Source organism: Neoarius graeffei, chromosome 1, assembly GCF_027579695.1.
Source record: "Neoarius graeffei isolate fNeoGra1 chromosome 1, fNeoGra1.pri, whole genome shotgun sequence".
Lineage (NCBI taxonomy): Eukaryota > Metazoa > Chordata > Actinopteri > Siluriformes > Ariidae > Neoarius > Neoarius graeffei.
In genome coordinates, this window is record NC_083569.1 from 100,776,972 (window position 1) to 100,801,897 (window position 24,926).

General features: G+C 42.0%; 2 protein-coding genes across 2 annotated transcripts in view; one reads left to right on the top strand and one right to left on the bottom strand.

The window, feature by feature from the left end:
* The window catches only part of LOC132885684 (octopamine receptor beta-2R-like), a 135,267-nt gene that overhangs the window by 52,476 nt on the left and 57,865 nt on the right, over positions 1-24,926 (top strand). The gene's annotated exons all lie outside the window — the stretch shown is intronic.
* Positions 311-3,841, bottom strand: LOC132890061 (uncharacterized protein K02A2.6). The gene is made up of 3 exons (XM_060926861.1): positions 1,692-3,841; positions 1,247-1,632; positions 311-1,164 (listed from the first exon to the last, which is right to left on the bottom strand). The coding sequence occupies exons 1-3, from the start codon at positions 3,839-3,841 to the stop codon at positions 311-313; spliced, it is 3,390 nt and encodes a 1,129-aa protein (XP_060782844.1).

Consider the following 24,926-nt stretch of genomic DNA (forward strand, 5'->3'; position numbering starts at 1 on the left):
CGGAATCCTCAGAGGCATGAGCATCATCCTCGGTGTTGTTATTGGTTGCATGGTGAGCAGTTGCATCTAGCAATTGGTCAACGTGTCTGCGCCAGACGTGATGCCCAGTCTTCACTGTGTAGGTCAGGGGCCCTGTCTTGGACAAGATTTCACCGCGCTGCCATTTCTGCTTTGACTGACGATAGTCTATGGCTAGAACTTGTTGTCTGATCACAAAGTTTCTTACATGACCAGTCTTTGCTTTGCTGGACTGTTTTTGCATGACATCTCTACGCAGGTCAGGCTTTAGCAGATCAAGACGTGACCTCAGTCATCTTCCCATGAACAATACAGCTAGAGCTTGGCCTGTTGTAGCATGGTCAGCGTTTCTGTAGGCATGCAGGAACTTTGCCATCTTTTCTTGCAGAGACATGTGGGAATTTGACATTGTTTTCATTGACTGTTTAAATGACTGGACAGAGCGTTCAGCAAGACCATTCGTAGCAGGATGATAAGGTACGGCAGTGGTGTGCTTGATGCCATTTCTCCGGATGAATGATTGAAACTCTTCAGAGGTGAATTGACTGCCATTGTCACTGACAAGTCGTTCGGGCAATCCTGTTCTGACAAACAGTGTGTGGAGTACTTCGACTGTTTTTGTGGTTGTGGCATTTTTCACAATGAAGACCTCTGGCCACTTTGAATATGCGTCGACCACAACAAGGAACATACAATCGAGGAAAGGCCCAGCATAGTCTACGTGAATCCTTTGCCAAGGAGCGGTGGGCCACTCCCAGCTGTGGACAGGAGCAGGTGGAGGCTGCTTTTGTGTCTGCTGACATCCAAAGCACGTCTTGGCCATATCCTCCATCTGCTGATCAATACCTGGCCACCATATGTAGCTTCTCGCAAGGCTCTTCATCTTTACCACACCCATGTGTCCCTCATGGAGTGCTTCCAGGACGTTGCAGCGCAGCTTGGGCGGCACTACAATTCTGGTCCCCCACATGATGCACCCAAGACACACGGATAGCTGCTCACGTCGACTGAAGTACTCAGGTAAGCCCACTGTATTTTTGGCAGGCCACCCCTTCACCGTTAGCTCAAAGACCTTTGCCATGGTTGGATCTCGGCTGGTTTCCTGTTTGATCTGTGCACTTGTGACAGGTAAGTTCTCGACATGGGCTAGATGGAACATTTTCAGCTGGGTCTGCAGACGCATTGTCCTCAGGTTCACAAGGCAAGCGAGAGAGTCCATCAGCATTGCCATGCTGTAGTGTGCCTTTGTACTCAATCACACAGTCATGTCCACCTAAGAACAACGCCCATCTTTGCAAGCGTGCTGCAGTCATCGCTGGAATCGACTTCCTAGGGTTAAAAATGGCCACTAGGGGTTGGTGGTCTGTAATTAATGTGAAGCGCTTCCCATATAAGTACTGGTTAAATTTCTTCACACCCCACACGAGGCTAAGCCCTTCCCTGTCAATTTGTGCGTAGTTCTTTTCAGCAGCACATAAGGATCGAGATGCAAAGGCGATGGGACGTTCAGAGCCGTCTGGCATTTTGTGCGAAAGGACAGCACCGATGCCATATGGTGAGGCATCACAAGCCAGACGAAGGGGCAAGTCTGGGTTATAGTGGGTCAGTACTCTGCCTGCAACCCTGTAGAAGGATAAAGCGGCTAGAGATAATGAGATGAGATGAGTACTCTTTCTGATGTGATGAGTTCCTTCACACTCTTGAACGCCATGTCACAGCTTTTTGTCCACTTCCATGTCACCTTTGTTTGCAGGAGGTTGTTCAAGGGGTGAAGCACTGTTGCAAGATTCAGCAGGAATTTGTGATAGTAATTCACTAGTCCTAAGAGTGAGCGAAGCTGGGAGACATTGGTGGGCTTTGGCGCTTTCAGGACGGCATCAATTTTGTCTTGAGATTTATGGAGACCGTCCCGGTCAATTCTGTGCCCACAACACTCAATGGAGTCTTTAAAGAACTCACATTTGTCCTTATTGGCCCTGAGTCCACACTCAGCTAGCCTACTCAGGACTGCTTCCAGATTGGCCAAATGAGAGCTATCATCTTGGCCTGTGACTATGATGTCATCTGAGTAGCACTGTGTGCCTGGGATGCCCTGTAGCACCTGGTCGATAGCACGCTGCCACACTGCAGGGGTGGATGCGATACCGAACACTAGCCTATTGTATTGAAAAAGGCCTTTGTGGGTATTAATGGTGAGGTACTTTTTCGACTCAGCATCCATTTCCATTTGTAAATAAGCCTGGGCCAAATCAATCTTTGAAAAATGTTGCCCTCCGGCTAGTGAAGCAAAAATGTCTTCTATGCGGGGCAACAGGTATTTATCTGCATGAAGAACTGGGTTGATTGTTACCTTGAAGTCGCCGCATAGCCTAATCGCACCATTTTTCTTCACAACTGGTACAACGGGTGTTGCCCAGTCTGATGATTCAACTTTAGACAGAATGCCCTGGTCCTCCAGCCGTTGCAACTCTGTCTCCACTCTTGGCCGTAACGCATAGGGGACAGGACGAGCTTTCAGGAACTTGGGTGAGGCGTGCTCATCCACTGTGACACGTGCTTTCATCTGCTTAAGAGTTCCTATGCCCTCTTGAAACACCGGTGCTGCGCGTTGGAGTAACAGGTTCAGCTTTTCCTGTGTAGCTTTACTGTTTCCATTCTCACTGTGCTGCATAGCCTTAATAGACTGCCAATTGAGCTGGATCATTTGCAGCCAATCACGTCCGAATAACGGCACTCCTCCACGTTGCAGCACATACAAGTCAAGTGTTTTCCTTTTGTTTTCATATTTCACTTTAATTTTTCCCACTGGCGCCACCTTTTCTCCAGTGTATGTTTTCAGTAAGATTGGTGTCTGTTTCAATTTTACATCTGCAAAATTCTGTTTGTAATCTTTCAGTGATATAAGTGAAATTGCTGATCCTGTATCAAGCTCCATCTTTAATTTCTTGCCATTAATCTTTGGGGTCACCCATATCATTTTCTTATCACTCTCTGTCATTGAATGCAGTTCTATGTGGCCTAATCCATTGTCTGTCTCATCTGAGGCAGATCCACTAGCATCTGTGTCATTCATTTCATTAACCTTTTTATCCTTTTTCCAGGTTCTCTGTTTTTCCTCATTTCCTTTCTTTTTACACATTCTCTGTATGTGCCCTTTCCGATTGCATTTCATGCAGTTTTTGTCACGGAACCAGCAGTCTGCCTGGTCGTGCGATCCCTTTCCACACCTAAAGCATGCATTTGCTTTTGTAGATTTGGCTGTGAATTTGTTAACACTGTGAGCTTCATTTGTCACTTTCTTTTGTAATTCCATTGCATCTTTGGAAGCAGTTTCCATTGCTATTGCGAGTTCTAAAGCTTTTTGTAATGTCAAGTCTTTTTCAGTAAGGAGGCGTCTCTGTATACTCTCATTGTGCATGCTGCAGACAAGCCTATCTCGGAGTGAGTCAGACAATCCCGCACCAAACTGGCAATGCTCAGCCAATTTCCTAAGCTCTGCAATGTAGTTGGAGATAGATTCATTCCTTTGCTGATTTCTGTTATGAAACCGAAATCTCTCTGCAATTACAAGTGGCTTCGGATTAAAGCGGTCTTGAAGCAGTTTGATTATATCTTTAAACGACTTAGCTGATGGCTTTTGCGGTGCACATAAACTCCGTAGCAGATTGTACGTCTTTGCGCCCATAACACTTAGCAGGACTGCTACCTTTCTATCATTTTCAATGTGATTAGCAACACAATATTGCTCCAGTCTCTCAATATAAGTGTCCCATTCTTCCACGCTATTGTCAAAAGCATCAATATTTCCGATTGCACCAGCCATGGTTTGTTTTTAATTTCAGTCTCTTTTCCTCCCGTTTTAGTTACTCACTGTACTGTCGTGTCGTTCACGCTCGTGCAGCAGTACAGGGAGTTAGGCTACATCCACACGACAACGGCAACGAGATTTTTTTTTTTTAAATATTGCGTCCACATGGGCAACGGATCAGTAAAATATCAGGTTCATATGGCAACGCAACGCTTGCTGAAAACGATGCAATACACATGCCACACCACTATGTGCGCTGTAAGACGGTCCCATTGGAGACACCAGAACAATAGAAGTAGACGCATGCGCATAACTGCGCATGCGCACAGTGACTATCCCTGTCACTGTCACACGCACACACTTTCTCACTCCCTATCCTATGGATATAGTCCCTTTAAATCACGTGCTCGTTTTTTGAATGGAGACGCGGAAAGAGGAATGAATGGGGGTGGATGGAAGCCGGTACGCTAACATTCTGAGATCCTCCAGAATTCTTTAATGGTCCGGAATAAATTGAATGCTACACGTTGATGGATTACTTTGTTCTTCTACGCCCTTTTTGAGGAATGTATTGTCGGACTTAAACCAACATTTGAAGAGGTGAGATCGCTCCTTTTTTTTTCCCTATTTTTGCTGGCGGGATTGACTCTGCCCTAAGGGCTATTCTCTCTCTCTCTCTCTCTCTCTCTCTCTCTCTCTCTCTCACTTTGTACCATTACACAATAAATATTCACAGTGAAAATATTTTGTAAGCGCGTTTCATGAACCAAGTTATAGGATTTGTTGACAACTCACATTGAGTTCGTTACACTTCTACCCAGCGTGAAGCACATGTGGTTGTGACGTCATCGTAAACAAATCCGTTCTACTCATCCAGACGACTTCGCAACGGCTCCGTTGCCAGATTTTTTTCACTCTGGAACCCGTTCTCAAAAGATTTCGTTTTGGGGCACCCAAAACGCCGGTGCCGTGTGGACGCCAGGCCGAAACGATAAACAATTTTATCAGATTCACCTGAATCCGTTGCTGTGTGGACAGCGCCTTAACTTCATAGCTTTCGTCAAGGCAGCAACTTGCAGACAACTGGAAACTTCCATTAAAGCTTCTGTAGGCTACACGCGAGTACATCCAGATAGTCCTCGTCGCCAATTCTGTTGTGTTTCTCACTTTCACAACATACATAATCCACAGGACACTGAAGTAAAGTTAACGTTGCCTTTACTGGGTACTTGGAAAATCATTACAATGCATGCTTATTGCTTGGCACATCACTACTCTATTCTAATGGTATTATTACTCTAGGTAACCTGTAGGCTAAGTATCAATGCGCATAACATAAAGGTGGCAGATCACAGAATCCAGGGACACATGTCGGCCCGGGGGCATTTTGAGTTATTGACAGATTCAGAAAGTACAGTTTCTAAGCTTTCCAATGATGCCTTCCATGTGGAGATCTGACAATATTTGAAGAATGTGTGGCCTTTTGAAAGTGTATACTTCTTAAAACAGAAAAGGGAGAAAATCGCCCTCAAAGTTTTCCATCTCAGCTACTCTGGGTGCAGGGCGGGCACATAATGGTGCTCATTTGCATGACATTAAGGAAAGCCCTGCCCCCTACTAGCTAGCACGATACTACTTTCATGTAAACGAAGATCACCACGTCAATTTTCCTTCCATGCAAAGTATGCCCAACACAATTATGAAGTACAAAAATAAGTCCTAAAGTATACTTTAACGTTTTGTGGTTGAAAAATTACTCACACCGTAAGAAAGAAAGATAGCACGATGATGACACAACTAACACAACACTAGTTTCATGTAAAGCCTCGGTCACAACTGGCCGTATGTGCTCCTACAGCCGGTCTACACGCAAAAAACGCAAGAAACACACTGAGAGCGCGCATGAAATGCACGAGAGCGCGCGTGTGAAACGCACGAGGGCGCGCGTGTGACGTGCTGATTTTCGAGCTGCAGACCGGCCGCAGAGGTTCGTTGTCATGTCAAACAAACTCTACGGGCACTTACGTTTTTTTCAGGTTGCAAGACAAACTTACGGCCAACGTGCGTCTTTCTCCGTGAACAAAAAAAAACCGCAGCGATTTGGGAAACGCCAAAAATCACACGGCCAAAAAATCGTACGTCCGGTTGTGACCTAGGCTTAACCAAACCACAACACTCTCCGTTACATGCAAAAATAACCACACAGCCTTAGATTAATAAACTTACCCCATCAGAAAGAGAAACGGCGCCTTGCACACACCAATGCCTCCGATGGAATGTAATCCTAGAACGGTCCGTGTATCATCCAATCATTCAAGTATTCCATTCAATCTGGAAAACTAGGTTGCGTTTTTTTTTTGCTAGAAATGGTTATCTCCGATGTAAATACCGTGTGTCTGTTTGCTTCGCGGTGTGTCAGCTCCTCTGCGCTTTGTTTAGTAACTCATTCCATAGTAAAATCACACGCCTGTATGCAGCTAAGTAGCCATGCGCTCAGCTTGGATCATACAGCTGATTCGAGGAAAAAAAAAACAAAAGACTTAAATCATCATGTGAATGGCCCATATGGTAATTTACCCACACCCCCCAGCAGGCTACAGTCCTGACAAAAACGAGACAATTTGCAACAAAAAATGTATGCTTTTCCAACAAAACAATCTATTATCTGAAATACTGATTGCATTCTTCAAGATCTCAACTTGCACATGATGGAAAAAAACAAAAATCACAAATTTCGAAAAAAAAATGCTTCTTTTGCGATTATCTCGGATTCGTTTCGGCCGACATGTGTCCCTGGATTCGGTGAGGGGTCACAAAGTAGTCCCTGAAATATAACTAAAGTAGTTCCCATATCTAATGTGAACATAACAATTCTGAAGAGACAAGTTGAGCATCACTCTCCATCCAGCATCCAGTCACTAAAAGAGGTCGTTGTTGAAGAATGGAAAAAGATTGATGTTGCAAAATGTCGCCAACTTGTTCATTCCATGCCTAGAAGACTTGGTGCTGTCATTAAAAATCATGGAGGCCATACAAAGTACTAGATGTAGTAGTTTTTGTTGTGGGGTGTACTCATTTTTGCACCACCCTAATTTGAGTAAAACTGAAAAATGTGTAATCTAAGTTATATTATTAACCTTACTTTCACGTTATAAGTTAAATAGATGTTATATTAAACTTGTCAACATTTTGGAAATTGTGTTCATTGAGATATTGTTTAAAATATTACTTTTCAAAGGGGGTGCACTCATTTACGCTCAGCACTATAGATTACAGTGATGTGTTCTTGCTGCAGCACCAGTTACAAACCTCAAAGCAGAATGATAAACAACGTCCAGCTTTTTCAGATAGGATGAAGATGCATGTACAGTCTATTATATCACCATAATCTAATACTGAAAGGAAAGTGCTCAGTACTCATCGTTTTCTGGCAGTGAAAGAAAAGCATTTTTTCAAACGGTAGTAAAAACCTGATTTAGGACGAAGCTTTTTCAATATACTTTCTATCTGGACTCCAAATGATAACTTGTCATCAAGCCAGATTCCAAGATATTTGTGAGAGGGTACGCTCTCTAGTTGAGCGCCATCTAGTGTTAAAACAGTATACTCAGTAGAAGAGCGTGAGCGAGTAAAAATCATAAATTTTGTTTTTTTGGCATTTAACACCAGTTTTAATGCAAGTAACGATATATTGTGTGATGATGAATCACAATTTCTTTCTTTCTTTCTTTCTTTCTTTCTTTCTTTCTTTCTTTCTCATACCTGTGGCCACTCTTCTTTCTTTCTTTCTTTCTTTCTTTCTTTCTTTCTTTCTTTCTTTCTTTCTTTCTTTCTTTCTTTGTTATACCTGTGGCCCCTCCTCTTTCTTTCTTTCTTTCTTTCTTTCTTTGTTATACCTGTGGCCCCTCCTCTTTCTTTCTTTCTTTCTTTCTTTCTTTCTTTCTTTCGTTGTCATACTTTCAGCCATCCATTTTCTTTCTTTCTTTCTTTCTTTCTTTCTTTCTTTCTTTCTTATACCTGCAGCCACTCCTCTGCTTTCTTTCTTTCTTTCTTTCTTTCTTTCTTTCTTTCTTTCTTTGTTATACCTGTGGCTCCTCCTCTTTCTTTCTTTCTTTCTTTCTTTCTTTCTTTCTTTCTTTGTTATACCTGTGGCCCCTCCTCTTTCTTTCTTTCTTTCTTTCTTTCTTTCTTTGTTATACCTGTGGCCCCTCCTCTTTCTTTCTTTCTTTCTTTCTTTCTTTCTTTCTTTCTTTCTTTCTTATACTGGTAGCCCCTCCTTTTCTTTCTTTCTTTCTTTCTTTCTTTCTTTCTTTCTTTCTTTCTTTCTTATACTGGTGGCCCCTACTTTTCTTTCTTTCTTTCTTTCTTTCTTTCTTTCTTTCTTATACTGGTAGCCCCTCCTTTTCTTTCTTTCTTTCTTTCTTTCTTTCTTTCTTTCTTTCTTTCTTTCTTTCTTTCTTTCTTTCTTTCTTTCAATATCATGGGAAAATCAAATCATGAGCCCAGTACTGTGAATTGGGTGCATTGTTACATGCATAGTGTTTCATGTATCTACATTATTAATAACAAATTTGTCCCATCCCTGATTTAACTCTCAACCATCCACACATAGCGCATGCGTGCGTCACACTTTATTCAATATCACTGTCCAGATCACGCAGTGATTCTCTTCAGTATATTTGCAAGTCCCTCCTGAAATAAAGTTTTGGCTACACCACTCATTACACACCTTTCCTTTTTGGTGCACTGCAGTTACTGAATAATTCATAGGCGTTAATAAGAAGCAAAAGCAAGTTAATCATAAGACAGGACTTGATGGGTTATGAAACATAACCAACACCATTTTATTAACTTGACCCCTGCTGAGGGAATTCTTACAGTAGCGCATTAACACTGTCGTATATTACATGGAGGCAGAAATGCGGAACGTGTCTAAAAATGCAGTACTGAAATGCAAGATGAGCACAATGCAGCACGAGACAGAACAAATGAGCAATTCAGCAACTGAATAACAGGCGTCATTCTGTCATTCCATGGTTCTGTTGATTACAGAGTTATGTTTCGGTGTGTCAGTGAATGGCACAGATTAAAACTATTCTGCCAGGACTATACAATCAACACATAAGAGCCAGGTGAATAAACATGACTGGATGTGCCTGCCACTTATAACAGAAAGCACGTTAAATAAAATCAGAGCGCAAAGATCTGTCATCGTCAGAGAGTTGTATGAATACGAATGCATACAGTATTTTGAGGTAACAGCTAACGCCTACAGCATGTGATTAATATTCCTACACTGAGAAATGGACGAATACAGTGCTGATTTAATACCTAATGTGATGACCGAACTCGGCGGCACGGTGGTGTAGTGGTTAGCGCTGTCGCCTCACAGCAAGAAGGTCTGGGTTCGAGCCCCGTGGCCGGTGAGGGTCTTTCTGTGTGGAGTTTGCATGTTCTCCCCATGTCCGCGTGGGTTTCCTCTGGGTGCTCCGGTTTCCCCCACAGTCCAAAGACATGCAGGTTAGGTTAACTGGTGACTCTAAATTGACCGTAGGTGTGAATGTGAGTGTGAATGGTTGTCTGTGTCTATGTGTCAGCCCTGTGATGACCTGGCGACTTGTCCAGGGTGTACCCCGCCTTTCGCCCATAGTCAGCTGGGATAGGCTCCAGCTTGCCTGCGACCCTGTAGAAGGATAAAGCGGCTAGAGATAATGAGATGAGATGAGATGACCGAACTCCTCCAGTGCGCTTTCTGTTCAGATGCTTATCTGTTAATCGATCACTGTTGATTTTTGCCATGTGGCTCATGTAGTTAAAACAGTCAAGGCGGATAATAGGCTTGATCATTCTCTAGTTTCGGGGTTCCTGACACTGGTGCTCGTGTACAAATGCACAATATTTAACAGCTATTCCACAAAATCGAGTCGTACATGAGCTAATAGTGCTATAATCCATATACGACGAGACTGAGTGAAATAACTATTTTATTCTATCCACATTCACTGGATTTTGAGAAACGGAGCATTTTGATTTTTATGTTTTGCAAATTTGATAAATAAAAACTTTATACAAAACGTCCAACAAAATTATTTCCGCTTAGAATGTAAACAAACCAGCGAAATGACCAGAGCAATTTATGAAAAATGCGATAATAATAATTCTTAAAAATAAAAAAAGATGCGTTCTTACCATCAAATACTTTTATTCCATATTTTGTTGCTTTTTTTTGCATTTTTTTGGGTTTTGTTCTAAAGTAGTGTTTTTATTTTGTCCTCGGTTGGTTCAGCAACACGCTCCGCCGTTTTGTTTTTCACGGTATTGCTGGGTTTCGGTCATGTGACTTTTCTTAGCGATTTTACTGGAAGTGAAATAGCTGGTGGGCTAAATGGCTGCTGTAGTGCGAACAACTAGCGATAACTTATCAGAGTACGCTCGTAATCTAGAAGCCACTGCTGGCTTTAGATATATTCAGAAGATTGCTATGTGCAATGGAATTGATACCTACAGTCTGGGAAAGAAGGATTTGTCATACGATCTCGAAAACCACCCTTCAGTCGAGTTCCCCGACATCTCGAACTATCTGGTGTTGCAGACGTGCTTCTCCACTGTAAAACAGATGAAAGCGTGGAAGAGTACAGAGGCTTACAACTTTTTTGGATGTGGCTGGGTAAAGGACCTCGGGATCAACTCACTGCTGAATGAATCCTGGTTTGTTTGTTTTTTTTAAAGTTTTTCGTTCACGTCTTTACAACAAAGTGTTGCAAGTTGAAGTGTAAAACAAACAGCTGGCTTGATTCTCACTTGTGTTGGCTCTTATCTCTCAGGTAAATCATTCACAAAGATCATCAGAAACCCCTTTAAAGACCTGGATCTTAGTTAAACAAGACGGAGAAGTGATCACAGCGTATTGTAACTGTACGGCTGTGGAAGAATTTTGTCGTGACCTTCATGCATATGGATTTTGTGAGGAGTGAGGAGGAAACAAAGAAACAGCTGGGGACTTTAACGCCTTGTGACTAAAAAAAGTACCATAAAATAATGACACAGCAAGAAAAGTCCTCAGAAAACACTAAGGACGTAGCTGAGAGGGAAATACAAACCTTTCATCAAGTGATCACTGCAAACTCGAGCATGCTTCGACTCGGCTCCCTTCGATTTCACTGAGAGGTTCAAAAGCCACCTTTCTCGACGTCTTTTTGTGAAATCCTGTGTTCGTTCACCCTTTTTTATTAGTTCACGGGGAACCCTGAAGAAACTTTTATCAGTTTCATGGTTTGATCAATTCGAACAACCTAAAACAGCGCAAGCGTAAGGCATTTTTCATGCAAGCAATGCACCTTCTCTGTACAAACGCTTTGTCAACTGAGCTTTGGCAGACTAAAGTTTTGAATAACTAATGAGGCAGATGTGATGCCATGTGAAACCTAGCAATATGGTCCAATCCCACAGAAAAGCTACTGTAGCACAGACTGCTAAAAAAGTTAATGCTGGCTAAAACAGAAAGATGTCATCATTAACTTTTTCAGCAGTTTGTGCTACAGTAGCTCTTCTGTGGGATTGGACCGTATGGGCTCACCTTCATGCCTCATGTGAATCAATGAGCCTTCGACACCTGTGACCCTGTCACCGGTTCACCGGTTGTCCTTTGGATCCTTGCACCACTTTTGGTAGGTACTAACCACCGCATATGGGGAACACCCCACAAGATGTGCCATTTTGGAGATGCTCAGATCCAGTCATCCCGCCATCACAATTTGTCAAAGTCGCTCAGATCCTTACGCTTGCCCATTTTCCCTGCTTCCAACACATCAACTTCAAGAACTGACTCTTCTCTTTCTTGCTGCCTGATATATCCCACCCCTTGACAGGTGCCATTGTAATGAGATAATCAATGATACTCACTTCTTGTGTACATGAGGAAACTATTAAAAGTACAACGGACCTCAAGAATTTTGCTCTCGCTGTCACTGGTGCAAATCTTCTCCCTGTCAAGGTGGCGGTTTCGACGTTCTGCAACTCCCATGATGCTTATCGCGCTCTCCAGACAAAGTCATTGGAAATTAGCGTTACCCGTTGACGTCATACACAAAACACACACTTACCAACCAAAACCAATTAACTACTACTGTCACTACAACACAAACCAGCCTTTTCCCTCTTCAAGAGCATATTGAATATAGTTATTAAAAACAAGTAGCAAGCTAACGTTATTCAAGCTGAAGACAGAGAGCGCTAGCGTTAACGTAACACTATTTGAGAAATGAGATTAGTTCAAATCCCCCTACTGAAATCCCTGAACTGAATACTGTCATTCCACCAATTTCCAGGGGTTTGCAAACATGGGGTCTTCAATCTTATCCACAAAGAGTCGGTGTGTTATACTGCGAGTACTAAGTAAGTACTGATTAGCTTCTAAATGGCTGGCGTCAGCAGTGTTGTTGACATCGTCTCTGAGGAACAGAGCTGTGGATTTTTTAAATTTTTTTTTAGTGATTCACACAGTGAAGTGCTTGTAATATAAATTATGATCTTCGATGTATAACAGTATACAATAAAATGAAAATCTCATCTCATTATCTCTAGCCACTTTATCCTTCTACAGGCAAGCTGGAGCCTATCCCAGCTGACTACGGGCAAAAGGCAGGGTACACCCTGCACAAGTCGCCAGGTCATCACAGGGCTGACACATAGACACAGACAACCATTCACACTCACATTCACACCTACGGTCAATTTAGAGTCACCAGTTAACCTAACCTGCATGTCTTTGGACTGTGGGGGAAACCGGAGCACCCGGAGGAAACCCATGCGGACACGGGGAGAACATGCAAACTCCACACAGAAAGGCCCTCGCCGGCCCCGGGGCTCAAACCCAGGACCTTCTTGCTGTGAGGCGACAGCGCTAACCACTACACCACCGTGCCGCCCTAAAATGAAAATGAAATGGCAAATCAATATCAGTATCAGACTACGTTCTGGCTGCTGTTCAGTGAAATCAAACCGCTAATGCATTAAAAAACTGACCCTGAGTTCGTGTCGAGCAGGGGTGGGTTTCCCGATAACGTTGCCCTTTAGAGCTAAAGAGCAAGTTGAGAGACTCTCTTAAGCAACAAAATTGTCTCTGTATGTGGTTTTCCTGAACTCACTCGTCAGAAGGAGTCTAAAGAGGAACAGGACTAAAAGCGTCTTTGTAATGCGCATCCCCAATATAGCCATTAGTAGTTGCTACGTAAGTCCAGTCGATGAAGTCACATGGCATTCATTTTTTTTTACCAAAAAAAAGAAATATAAAGTGTTTAAAATATGTTAATATATTGTATCATCATTAAGTATTACATACAGTGCCTTGTGCAAGTATTCATAGTTGTAAAAGTATTCATCTCCCTTGGTGTTCGTCCAGTTTTGTCGCATTACAAGCTGGAATTAAAATGGATTTTTATGGACTTGGCACCATTTAATTTTTTACACAGCATGCCTATCACTTTAAAGGTGAAAATTGTTGTTTTATTGTGACACAAACAATAATTAAGATGAAAAATCTGGAGTGTGCATAAGTATTCACCCCCTTTCAGATGAAACCCCTAAATAAGAGCTGGTCCAACCAATTCATTTCATAAGTCACATAATTAGTTGATTATGACCCACCTGTGTGCAATCAAAGTGTCACATGATCTGTCACATGATGTCTGTATAACCCAACCTGTTCTGGAAGGACCCTGACTCTGCAACACTACTAAGCAAGCAACATGAGAACCAAGGAGCCTCCAAACAGGTCAGAGACAAAGTTGTGGAGAAGTATAGATCAGGGTTGGGTTATAAAAAATATCCCAAACTTTGAATATCCCAGGGAGCTCCATTAAATCCATTATAGCAGGGGTTTTCAAAGTGTGGGAGAGTCAGCCCCCCCCCCAGAGAGTAAATAAACAACAGCGCCCCCCCCCACACAATTTTTGTTGTTGCTGTACTTAATGTTCCATTCGTATATAAAAAAAATGGTTGTTGTACACATTTTTATTTTTTTCTTTTACACATTTTAAACATCTGTGCTTTTCTTTTTAAAACATCTTGTTTTACACATTTTAAACATCTCATAGCATCGTTAGCTACCACCTCTTGGCAGACAACACACTGTGGCAGTGGAGCATCTTCAGATCCAGTCCATGAAAATCCAAACTTTAAATAATCGTGGTCATACTTCCTTCTTTTTCCAGTCCCCCCAGGATGTCGCGGGCCTTTTTTGTGATTGTTGCGGGCTAAAATGTCTGATGTTGCGGGGGTTTCCAAAAAATTGCGATGAAAGTTGCGGTGTTTTTTAGGTTTTTGTTGCGATTACATTGCGGGAGGAAGTGAAAGTTGCGAGAAATTGTTGCGATTTTCTCTTTTTGTGATTAAAATTGAGTGATATGTTAAATATTAAGTTATTACCGAAAAACTATTGATTAAAAAAACAAAGACACTGAGAAATGGTCCTATAAACAACTTTACCAATATAAAAGATTACCAGGACTACAAAAATGCAGAAAAATAGGCTTAACTTATCCAAATGCACCTGTTGGTTCAAAAGTTAAAGTGCATAGAACCTCACAGCACAACATGAAGTTACCTTAAAATATAATATAAATGCCTCAGCTTTCATGTAAGAAAAAAAACTATTAATACTAGTACTGTGTGCAGGCAGTCTCTCCTGAAGACTAAATTAAACAATAATTATAAACTAATAAAATAAATGGCTCAGGCTTCATAGAAGAAACAAAAAACAACAATTTGAACAGAATCTCACAGTATGATGCTGAAGCTGCCTAAACAATGGAAAATAAAATACCATTTTGGCAAAAATGTTGGCATCCATTAATTTCTTGTATTAAGTAAAAAATAATGTAATGTGCACACAGTCCTTCACTGTAAACATAACACACTTTCAGTAACAGAATTTAAGCCTACATAAACACTGACTCGCACATCATGCAATGTTGCCAGATACTGCTGACGTTTTCCAGTCCAAAATATGTTCAAAACCCGCCAAAATGCACTTAAAACTGCCCAATCTGGCAACACTGCACACATGCTGCTTCTCTTGAACGTATACACGGAAGTAAGGTGGAAGGTAGTTTGTCGACGTCACCTCAAGACGATTGGTCAAATTTGCGGGAAGGTTGCGGTGATTGGATATAATTGCAACACCGCCCTGAATTCGCGGGGATTGGTTGAATTTGCGTTGAAGTTGCAAATCGCAACATCACGAAATCCTGGAGGGTCTGGTTTTTTGCTTGGCCCAGACTCTGTCTCCTCACTCACTGTAGCTTTAGGTAATAAAAATTGATCCATTTTGTCTCTGGCAAAGGCTAGCTGAAGTTCGCTAAATGTCCGCAATAGTAACTTATTCTGGTTCATGTTTCCTCACGTTGCGCACCCCCCCGAAGAACTCTGGCGCCCCCCAGGGGAGGCGTGCCCCACACTTTGAAAAGCCCTGCATTATAGCAAATTGGAAAGAATATGGCACCACTACAAACCTGACAAGAGAAGGCCGCCCACCAAAACTCACAGACCAGGCAAGGAGGGCATTAATCAGAGATGCAACAAAGATAACACTGAAGGAGCTGCAAAGATCCACATTGGAGATAGGAGTATCTGTCCATTGGACCAATTTAAGCCATACACTCCACAGAGCAGAGCTTTATGGAAGAGTGGCCAGAAAAAGTCATTGCTTAAAAAAATCATGTTTGGCGTTTGCCCAACAGCATGTGGCAGACTCCCCAAACACATGGAAGAAGATTCTCTGGTCAAATGAGACAAAAATTGAACTTTTTGGCCATCATGGGAAATGCCATGTGTGGCACAAAACCAACACCCTGAGAACACCATTCCTACAGTGAAGCATGGTGGCGGCAGCATCATGCTGTGAGGATATTTTTCATCTGCAAGGACAGGAAAGCTGGTCAGGACTGAAGGAAAGATGGATGGCACTAAATACAGGGCGATTCTGGAGGAAAACCTGTTTGATTCAGCCAGAGGTTTGAGGACAAAGGTTCACGGTCTAGAAGGACAATGACCCTAAACATACTGCTAAGGCTACAATGGAATGGTTTGAAGGGAAACAATTAAATGTCTTGGAATGGCCTAGTCAAAGCCCAGACCTCAATCCAATTGAGGCAAAGTAACAAAATAATAGAATACATAAACCTGGGGGGAGCGAAAAACCATATCCTGAAGTGAAGACAATCCTGCACCGAATGAATATCTGAGCGGTATAATATAGAGTCATGGATGAGCTGATGAGAGACAGGTGTGTTAGCCGCAGCGCAGGGAAAGCTCAGGGAAAACTGCGGAATGGGGTGAAAGATCGCATCAGGACCTAGATGTTCCCGGCTGGCTCATGACCAGATTCAGCTTAAAAACTCTGCGTCTTGCAATACGTCTGACCACAATGAAGGATTTGATGCAAAACGCCTGTGTCTACCTGCAGTCGGTCACCACCTTTCCGATCTCAGGTCGCAGCATGTGTCTTTCTGCCATCTGACCTGGGCATAAATGTTCTCCCTGTGCCCGCTCATTTCACTGTTACTCAAACATACAGTCAGGATTATTTCAACTCTTATCCACAATGCCAAGTGGGCAATGTTCTTCCTTATATGTGAGAGAGAGAGAGAGAGAGAGAGAGAGAGAGAGAGGTTTTGATCTGTCTCTACCTAAGGAGGTTGAATTGACCACTTATACAGTCATGTGAAAAAGAAAGTACACCCTCTTTCAAGTCTAGGTTTTAAGTGTCAGGACATAATAAAAAATAATCTGGTCCTTACCAGGCAAATACAACTTCAGATGACCAATAATACATAACATATTCACCCTGTCGTTATTTATTTAACACAAAGTAAGCCAAAAAATGCAGTAGGAATGTGTGAAAAATTAAGTACACCCTTACCACTTCCATAGAAATTATGAAGGCTGATAATTGCTGATTAAATGAATTTGATTAATTGATCATCAGCCAGTGTGGCCACCTCTTAAAAAGCAGAAGCTTTGGCAGTTTGCTGGTCTGCAGCACTCAGGTGTATGTTAACACAATTCCAAGGAGGAAAGACATCAGCAATTATCTTAGAGAAGCAATTGTTGCTGCACATCAGTCTGGGAAGGGTTATAAGGCCATTTCCAAACAATTTAAAATCCATCATTCTACTGTGAGAAAGATCATTCAGAAGTGAAAAGCATTCAAGACAGTTGCCAATCTTCCCAGGAGTGGATGTCCCAGCAAATTTACTCCAAGGTCAGACCATGCAATGCTCAGAGAAATTGCAAAAAACCCAAGAACTACATCTAGGACTCGACAGGCCACAGTTAGCATGTTAAACGTTAAAGTTCATGACAGTACAATTAGAAAAAGACTGCGCAAGTATGGCTTGTTTGGAAGGGTTGCCAGAAGAAAGCCTCTTCTATCTAAAAAGAACGGCTTAGGTTTGCAAAGATGCATCTGAACAAGCCACAAGCCTTCTTTGGAATGTCCTTTGGACAGATGAGACCAAAGTGGAAATGTTTGTCCATAATGCACAGCACCATGTTTAGCGAAAACCAAACACAGCATATCAACACAAACACCTCATACCAACCATCAAGCACGGTGGTGGAGAGGTGATGATTTGGGCTTGTTTTGCAGCCACAGGGCCTGGGCACCTTGTAGTCATTGAGGCCATCTGTCCAACAGCTAAAGCTTGCCTGCAATTTGGTCATGCAACAGGGCAATGATCCCAAGCACACCAGCAAATCTACAGCAGAATGTCTGAAAAAGAAAAGAATCAAGGTGTTGGAATGGCCAAGTCAAAGTCCAAACCTCAGCCCAATTGAAATGCTGTGGTGGGACCTTAAGAGAGCTGTGCATAAACAAATGCCCTCAAACATGAATGACCTGAAGCAATATTCTAAAAAGAAGAGTAGGCCAGAATTCCTCCAGAATGATGTGAGAGACTGATTAAAATCATACAGAAAACGACTGCTTCAAGTTCTTGCTGCAAAAGGTGGTTCTGCAAGCTATTGAATCATGGGGTGTACTTACCTTTTCACACATGGATTCTGCATTTTCACTTAATTGTTGCTAAATAAATAATGACGTGATGGAATCTGTTGTGTGTTGCTTTACACCTGAGGTTAGATTTGCATCATTTTAGGACCTGGTAAGGCTCAGACGTTTTTTGCTATGTCTTGATTGGTAAAACTATGTAACTGGAAGAGGGTGTACTTTCTTTTCACATAACTGTATATACTTCCTGAGGTACAGACAGATCAAAATCTCTCTCTCTCTCACACACACACACACACACACACACACACACACAATGTTAGACATGCAGAAATGTCTCATTTATAACTCTAAATTAGTGAATCACTTGCGTAATGGAGTTAAATGTGATTAAAATGTAGCAATATCACTGTGACATTCCGATATCCATACGTAATTCCATAACATATTGAAATATATTCATAGCGTTTTCCATATATTTATTGAATAATTAACTCGATGTACTTGCAATTTACAAGAAAAAATTATTGAACACCATCAGCAGATTCAACACCAGTTTCCCCCGGTGACTGAGAGTCCCTCAGAGGCGCAGTGCATTCTGTGTATTCGGCTGCGAGCGAGTCACTCTTCATTTTGAACTAGCGGACCGGGTCTCTCGTAAAGCAAAGTTCCGAGCAAACTAAAGGACTACTTGGCCTATGATGTTCTCATCTCATCTCATTATCTGTAGCCGCTTTATCCTGTTCTACAGGGTCGCAGGCAAGCTGGAGCCTATCCCAGCTGACTACGGGCGAAAGGCGGGGTACACCCTGGACAAGTCGCCAGGTCATCACAGGGCTGACACATAGACACAGACAACCATTCACACTCACATTCACACCTACGGTCAATTTAGAGTCACCAGTTAACCTAACCTGCATGTCTTTGGACTGTGGGGGAAACCGGAGCACCCGGAGGAAACCCACGCGGACACGGGGAGAACATGCAAACTCCGCACAGAAAGGCCCTCGCCGGCCACGGGGCTCGAACCCGGACCTTCTTGCTGTGAGGCGACAGCGCTAACCACTACACCACCGTGCCGCCCATGGCTATGATGTTGTTTGGGAAAACCATGGTAGGTTGACGATGAATCTTAGGCGGTAGTTAAAGACACTCTTGGCCTTAAGAGACTTTCAGGAAACCCAGCCCTGATCAGTCTACACAAACATTGTGTTGAATCTTGTGGACACGTTCACAGGTTCTGTTCATTTTAAAATGACACATAATTATGTGTAAAAAAAAAAAGAAGCTGAATTCTTCCAAGACAGTTTTATTTAATATTGACACAAAATGTCGAGTGCGGCACGTACAGTGTATTCATCCCCCTTGGTGTTTGTCCTGTTTTGTTGCATTACAAGCTGAAATTAAAATGGATTTTTGGAGGGTTAATTTACACAACATGCATACCACTTTAAAGGTGCACATTGTTATTCACCCCCCAAGTCAATACTTTGTAGAGGCACGTTTTGCTACATTTATAGCTGCAAGTCTCTTGGCGTATGTCTCTATTAGCTTAGCACATCTAGCCACTGGGATTTTTGCCCATTCCTCAAGGCAAAACTGCTCCAACTCCTTCAAGTTAGATGGGTTGCGTTGGTGTACAGCAATCTTCAAGTTATGCCACAGATTCTCAATCGGATTGAGGTCTGGGCTTTGATTAGGCCATTCCAAGACATTTAAATGTTTCCCTTTAAACCACTCCAATGTAGCTTTAGCAGTATGTTTAGGGTCATTGTCCTTCTAGACCGTAACCTTTGTCCTCAAACCTCTGGCTGAATCAAACAGGTTTTCCTCCAGAATTGCCTTGTATTTAGTGTCCTCCATCTTTCCTTCAGTCTTGACCAGCTTTCCTGTCCCTAATAAAAATAAAATCACACGTTGGCTTGAAGATATGAAGTTTATCTTCTAGTGTTGAAAAACTCGCATTTTTCATACAAAATACATCATGGATCTGAGTGACATATTTAAATAATATTGGCTGGCTTTGAGTGGTCTATCAGATATATTCCATTCAGCTAGCAGGATACTGAATGAGTCGAAGACGAGTAGCTGAATGGAATATATCTGATAGACCATGAAAAAAAGCCAGCCAATATTATTATTATTATTATTGTACACTGTCTTCATGTCAGCATGCTCGAAGGCCAACACTAGCTTACCCGCGACTTGGTGCTGTTAGCATGGCAGTCCAGTTAGCTTCCAGCCAGTGTAGCAGTAGCTTTAGTGAAGGCAGTCACTAGCTTAACCGCGACTCTGTGCTGTTAGTGCGACAGTCCAGTTACCTTCTAGCTGGTGTAGTGTTAGCGCAGGCCAATGCTGGTGCAGTCAAGCCAAATATTATTATTAGTAGTAGTAGTAGTATTTTCCTTGTGTAATTTACTTATCGACAACTACACACAGTAGAGCGATCTGGCAGCCAAAATTCTCTCAAAATCTTCTGTATTTAATGAAGCAAACCTCGCGGCCATGTTTGTTTATAAACTGTCACAGTCACTCGCTAGCGCGGAAGTTTTACGTCTACGATGTGTCTCTTTTCCAGTTTTTCGATGTCCGTTGGTATGTTTTTCTCTTGTAAATATGCGTGAAGAGTATATAATGAAGTTTTGGTAGCTTTTCGGGCGTTCAGCGCGTCTTTGGTTTCAATTTATTTATTTAGTGCTTCATCCGAGCACTGGATTCGCCTCGTTTTCTCTCTCTCCAGGCCGACAAAGAAATGATTGTGGGCATGCGCAACAGGAAAGTTTTGTCATCGGATCTTCGCATGAGTGCTGATGTGTGACGTCGTGTTGTTTTGAAAACGTGCAATATTGTTATAATTTGCTCATTCTCCATTGGGGAGAGTGGCATAACACACAGAGGATAAGCGATATCATAATATTGCATGTTATCAATAAGCACACTCAAAGGGAATAGAACTCGTGTTTTTATTCCATGGAAAAAGTGTCCGGAATATTGTTCCTGACCCATCCTGATAGAAACTGAGCAGAAAAGGAAGCAGGAATCCTCTGGAAAATGGTACGAGGTAGTGTGTCAAATAAGGACTTGAGTCTGACATGGTAACCAACGTATGTATTTAAGTTTAATTATTAACCTACTGAATGAATCCCTTGTGAAGAACAGGTTGTAATGTATGGAGTGTCCAGGTGTGTGATTGAGAGAGCTTCTCTAGCTTAAAAACACCCAAGCCGTGTTTGCTTTGGAACTGTATAAGGACGTAATGCCTGGAATACTCCAGACTTGTTGAATTGCCTCTTCTCACACTGAGATCATATATCAGGACTGTCATCGTGCTTCCTCCAGATGGTGGGATCATTCTCATATTACATTAGACATTAGAATGCATTTCCGTTGAGGCCTATTCATATTAAAATGACTAATATCTGTGTCATCGATTAGAAATCTGTGCAGTTATTCCTCATAGTCGACTCGTACCTTTTAAAACTGATATCGTTTTCAGGGGGGAAAAGTAAAAGAACAAAGTAAAAGAAAAGAAGAAAAACTTTGCAAATGTATGCATGAGCACATGTTGTGCCTCGACAGGCTCATTAAATCCCTCTAAAGCGCTGAAAGTTCAGCTGTGATCTGTCATGCTGTGTCGTGGCGTCATTTGCCCCAGCTATTGTTGAGTTTGAGTCATTTCCAGCATCTCATCAAGCAGAATACAGCAAGTGCGCATGAAGGCAAAATACAACGTTTCCACATATACCAAAATCTCATCTCATTATCTCTAGCCGCTTTATCCTTCTACAGGGTCGCAGGCAAGCTGGAGCCTATCCCAGCTGACTACGGGCGAAAGGCGGGGTACACCCTGGACAAGTCGCCAGGTCATCACAGGGCTGATGGTTAATGTGAATGATACAAAAGAAAAATACAATAAAAAGTCCGAATGAAATGAAATGAAGATTCACCACAGATATTTATTTTATTGAGATGTTTGATCTCCGTTTCTCCGATTTCAATGAGTCTAATAATCTATAATTAGATATTACACTGTGGTTATTTTTACACACACACCTGCTGTACTCGGCTTTCCCGCAATTTCATAAACACTAACACAGCCAGATCACAGCCAGATTTAGCTAGTTTTGTTGGAACGTTATTGATATAATTTTGAATAATTTCTATAAAAATGGTGATTTTCAACAAATATTCGACTCGTCCCGTCAGACATGCAGATGTGGATTTGACTTATCCGGACCAAACATTCGGTTGTCCCGGACAGTCGGACTACCGTGAATATCGAGTCTTGCCCTGTGTCCAAAATCACTCACTACGAACTATATAGTGAGGTCGCCATTTTGTAGTGCTGTCCGAATGTATAGTGAGAATTATTACACCCTATATAGTGGACTCAAAGTATCCCAAAATGCATCACGAAAAGTAGTGTACAACCAATGGTCACTAACCAAGCAATATATCCCATCATGCATTGCGGTCGCGCTAAAAGAAATCAAATCAAAAGCCTCAAATTTGATTCAATAAAAGGCAGCGGCAAAGAAGAAATTAAGTATTCAGCCTTGAACTCTTTACTCCTTAATGACGACATATGACGACCCTGTGTATATCCCTTAATGACGACATATGACGACCCCGTGCATATCCCATAATGACGACATATGATGCCTTGTCTAAAACCTTGTCAAAGCCTTGTCTTTAGACTTTTTTTTCTTGTAAAGTTCTAAGGGTGAACAGTATATACATATACAAAGGTGGCTGTAGCAACTGCTTTAAGGGGTAAAGAGTTAAAAGAACTCAAAAATGCAGCAGACACAAAGTACTTTGGATTTATTAATGTGGGAAATATTCTCAGTATAATATGGATTTATCACATTATTTTGAAAACCCACCAGCCGACTGATCTGGCATGTTTTAATTGCGCGAAGTAATGACATAAATAACAGCGCGACGGAGTAGTGTCCGAAAGTGTTTTTTTTTTCATTTTACCAATGAGCTCGCTATATAGTCCTCTGTATAGAATTCCCTATATAGTGAGTAGGGAGTAGTGAACGAGTGAGTGGTTTCGGACACAGGGTTGGTTTATAGCAATTTTTTTAATGCGTTTATAAATTATTCACAGAAACCCAGCACCCTTGAATTCTTGATTCTGATTGGTCAGTGGATTAACAAGTTGATTATTTTTTTAATGTGTTCATTCAAATACATTATTCTTTCTATAGTAATAATTTTGTAGGAGTCTGCAGTGTTAGTCTCATCTCATCTCATTATCTCTAGCCGCTTTATCCCGTTCTACAGGGTCGCAGGCAAGCTGGAGCCTATCCCAGCTGACTACGGGCGAAATGCGGGGCACACCCTGGACAAGTCGCCAGGTCATCACAGGGCTGACACATAGGCCCTGTTTACATTATTTCGAATCAGCGGATCATCAGATTAACGTTTTTAAAACGATTCGCGTACACACACAAAATTTCTGTGCCCGCAACAAAACCGTTCCCCGTGCACACAGCAACGCCAATACACGGATACGCTAATCACATGACTAATTAGACGGCACGTCACATGATTCCAGTGCATATCGGGCATGCGCAAGTCACTCACCACTTGCAAGTGGAAGGATGTCGTTGTCAAAAATAAAGTATGCCAGTCTGTTATCGGCGGTACTGGTACTACAATGACGCCTTTTTTTCACCGTGTATGGCCTTCGTGTTTATGCTAGAAGGATCTAACAGTGTTCGGTACACTCTTCACCTCGCAGAATGGCCGTTTTTTGCGATTACAACAAGACTATTTAGTGCTACGGTAACCAACACACTTCCTGTATTGCTTATTTACTTAATGACTTCCTCAACACACTTCCTGTATTGCTCATTCACATGACCAACGCCAGCGAATCAGGAAGGTGGATGTCACAGTGACGTTGTCCAATGATGACGTCAGCTAGAGCTCAGCACTGCATATCCTCGTTCCTCAATGTTTACACAGCACCGGATCAGATACGTACTGGGTTGAATACGTGGGCCCTGGTGGATTCAAACTGTTCCGCCTGTGGAGTCGTTTTCCGGCGTTTTAATGTGCACGGACAGTGCATCTGCAACGAAAACGATACCGATACGGTCTAATGTAAACTCCACCATAGACACAGACAACCATTCACACTCACATTCACACTCACGGTCAATTTAGAGACACCAGTTAACCTAATCTGCATGTCTTTGGACTGTGGGGGAAACCGGAGCACCCGGAGGAAACCCACGCGGACATGGGGAGAACATGCAAACTCCACACAGAAAGGCCCTCGCCGGCCACGGGGCTCGAACCTGGACCTTCTTGCTGTGAGGCGACAGCGCTAACCACTACACCACCGTGCCGCCCCTGCAGTGTTAGTACCCAAAAAAAAAAAAAAAAGGTTAAATGGTTTTCCACCACAGGAAAGTCTTCAGATTGGAAGATCTGGTAAATGGCAAGCTGATTTTTTTTCCTCGTTAGTTCAGCATAGAAAAATGAAATTCTTGTGAGGTGATAACAAGGATGCTAACTTGTTTTGTGGATATTCAACAACATTAAATATACTGACAAACAGATATAAAGTACATATTATTTAATAAAAAAATGGTTCAAGTTTGTAAATTACTGTGGGATGTGATTTATACAACACTGTTGGAGCTGCTGATATTTTGAAAGTAATCAACTTTGGGATGGTAACACTACCTTTGTGTCATCAGACCACCCTGTTGTTGATTATTTTCCTATGAATGCATGCCTTGTTTTTTTCCCCTTACTTATGTATATCATCAATACTGAAGAAATTCAACACCAATTTGCTAAGTCGACACAACAACATGCATCTTGAGAAGCTGTAAAGGTTTTTTTTTTTTTTTTTTTTGGGGGGGGGGGAGTAAGATTGTCTGGTAATTTGATAACATTGTAGGAATAATTAATTTGTTAAATAATAAAAAAAAATCAGGACAGGTCTCATGATGCACTTGGCTCAGTTTATTTGTTCTTCATATTGATGATATAAAGTGTTTTAAAATTGTTTTAATATGACTACTACTTAGAATTCATCCATAGTATATAATAAAGATCACTAAAATG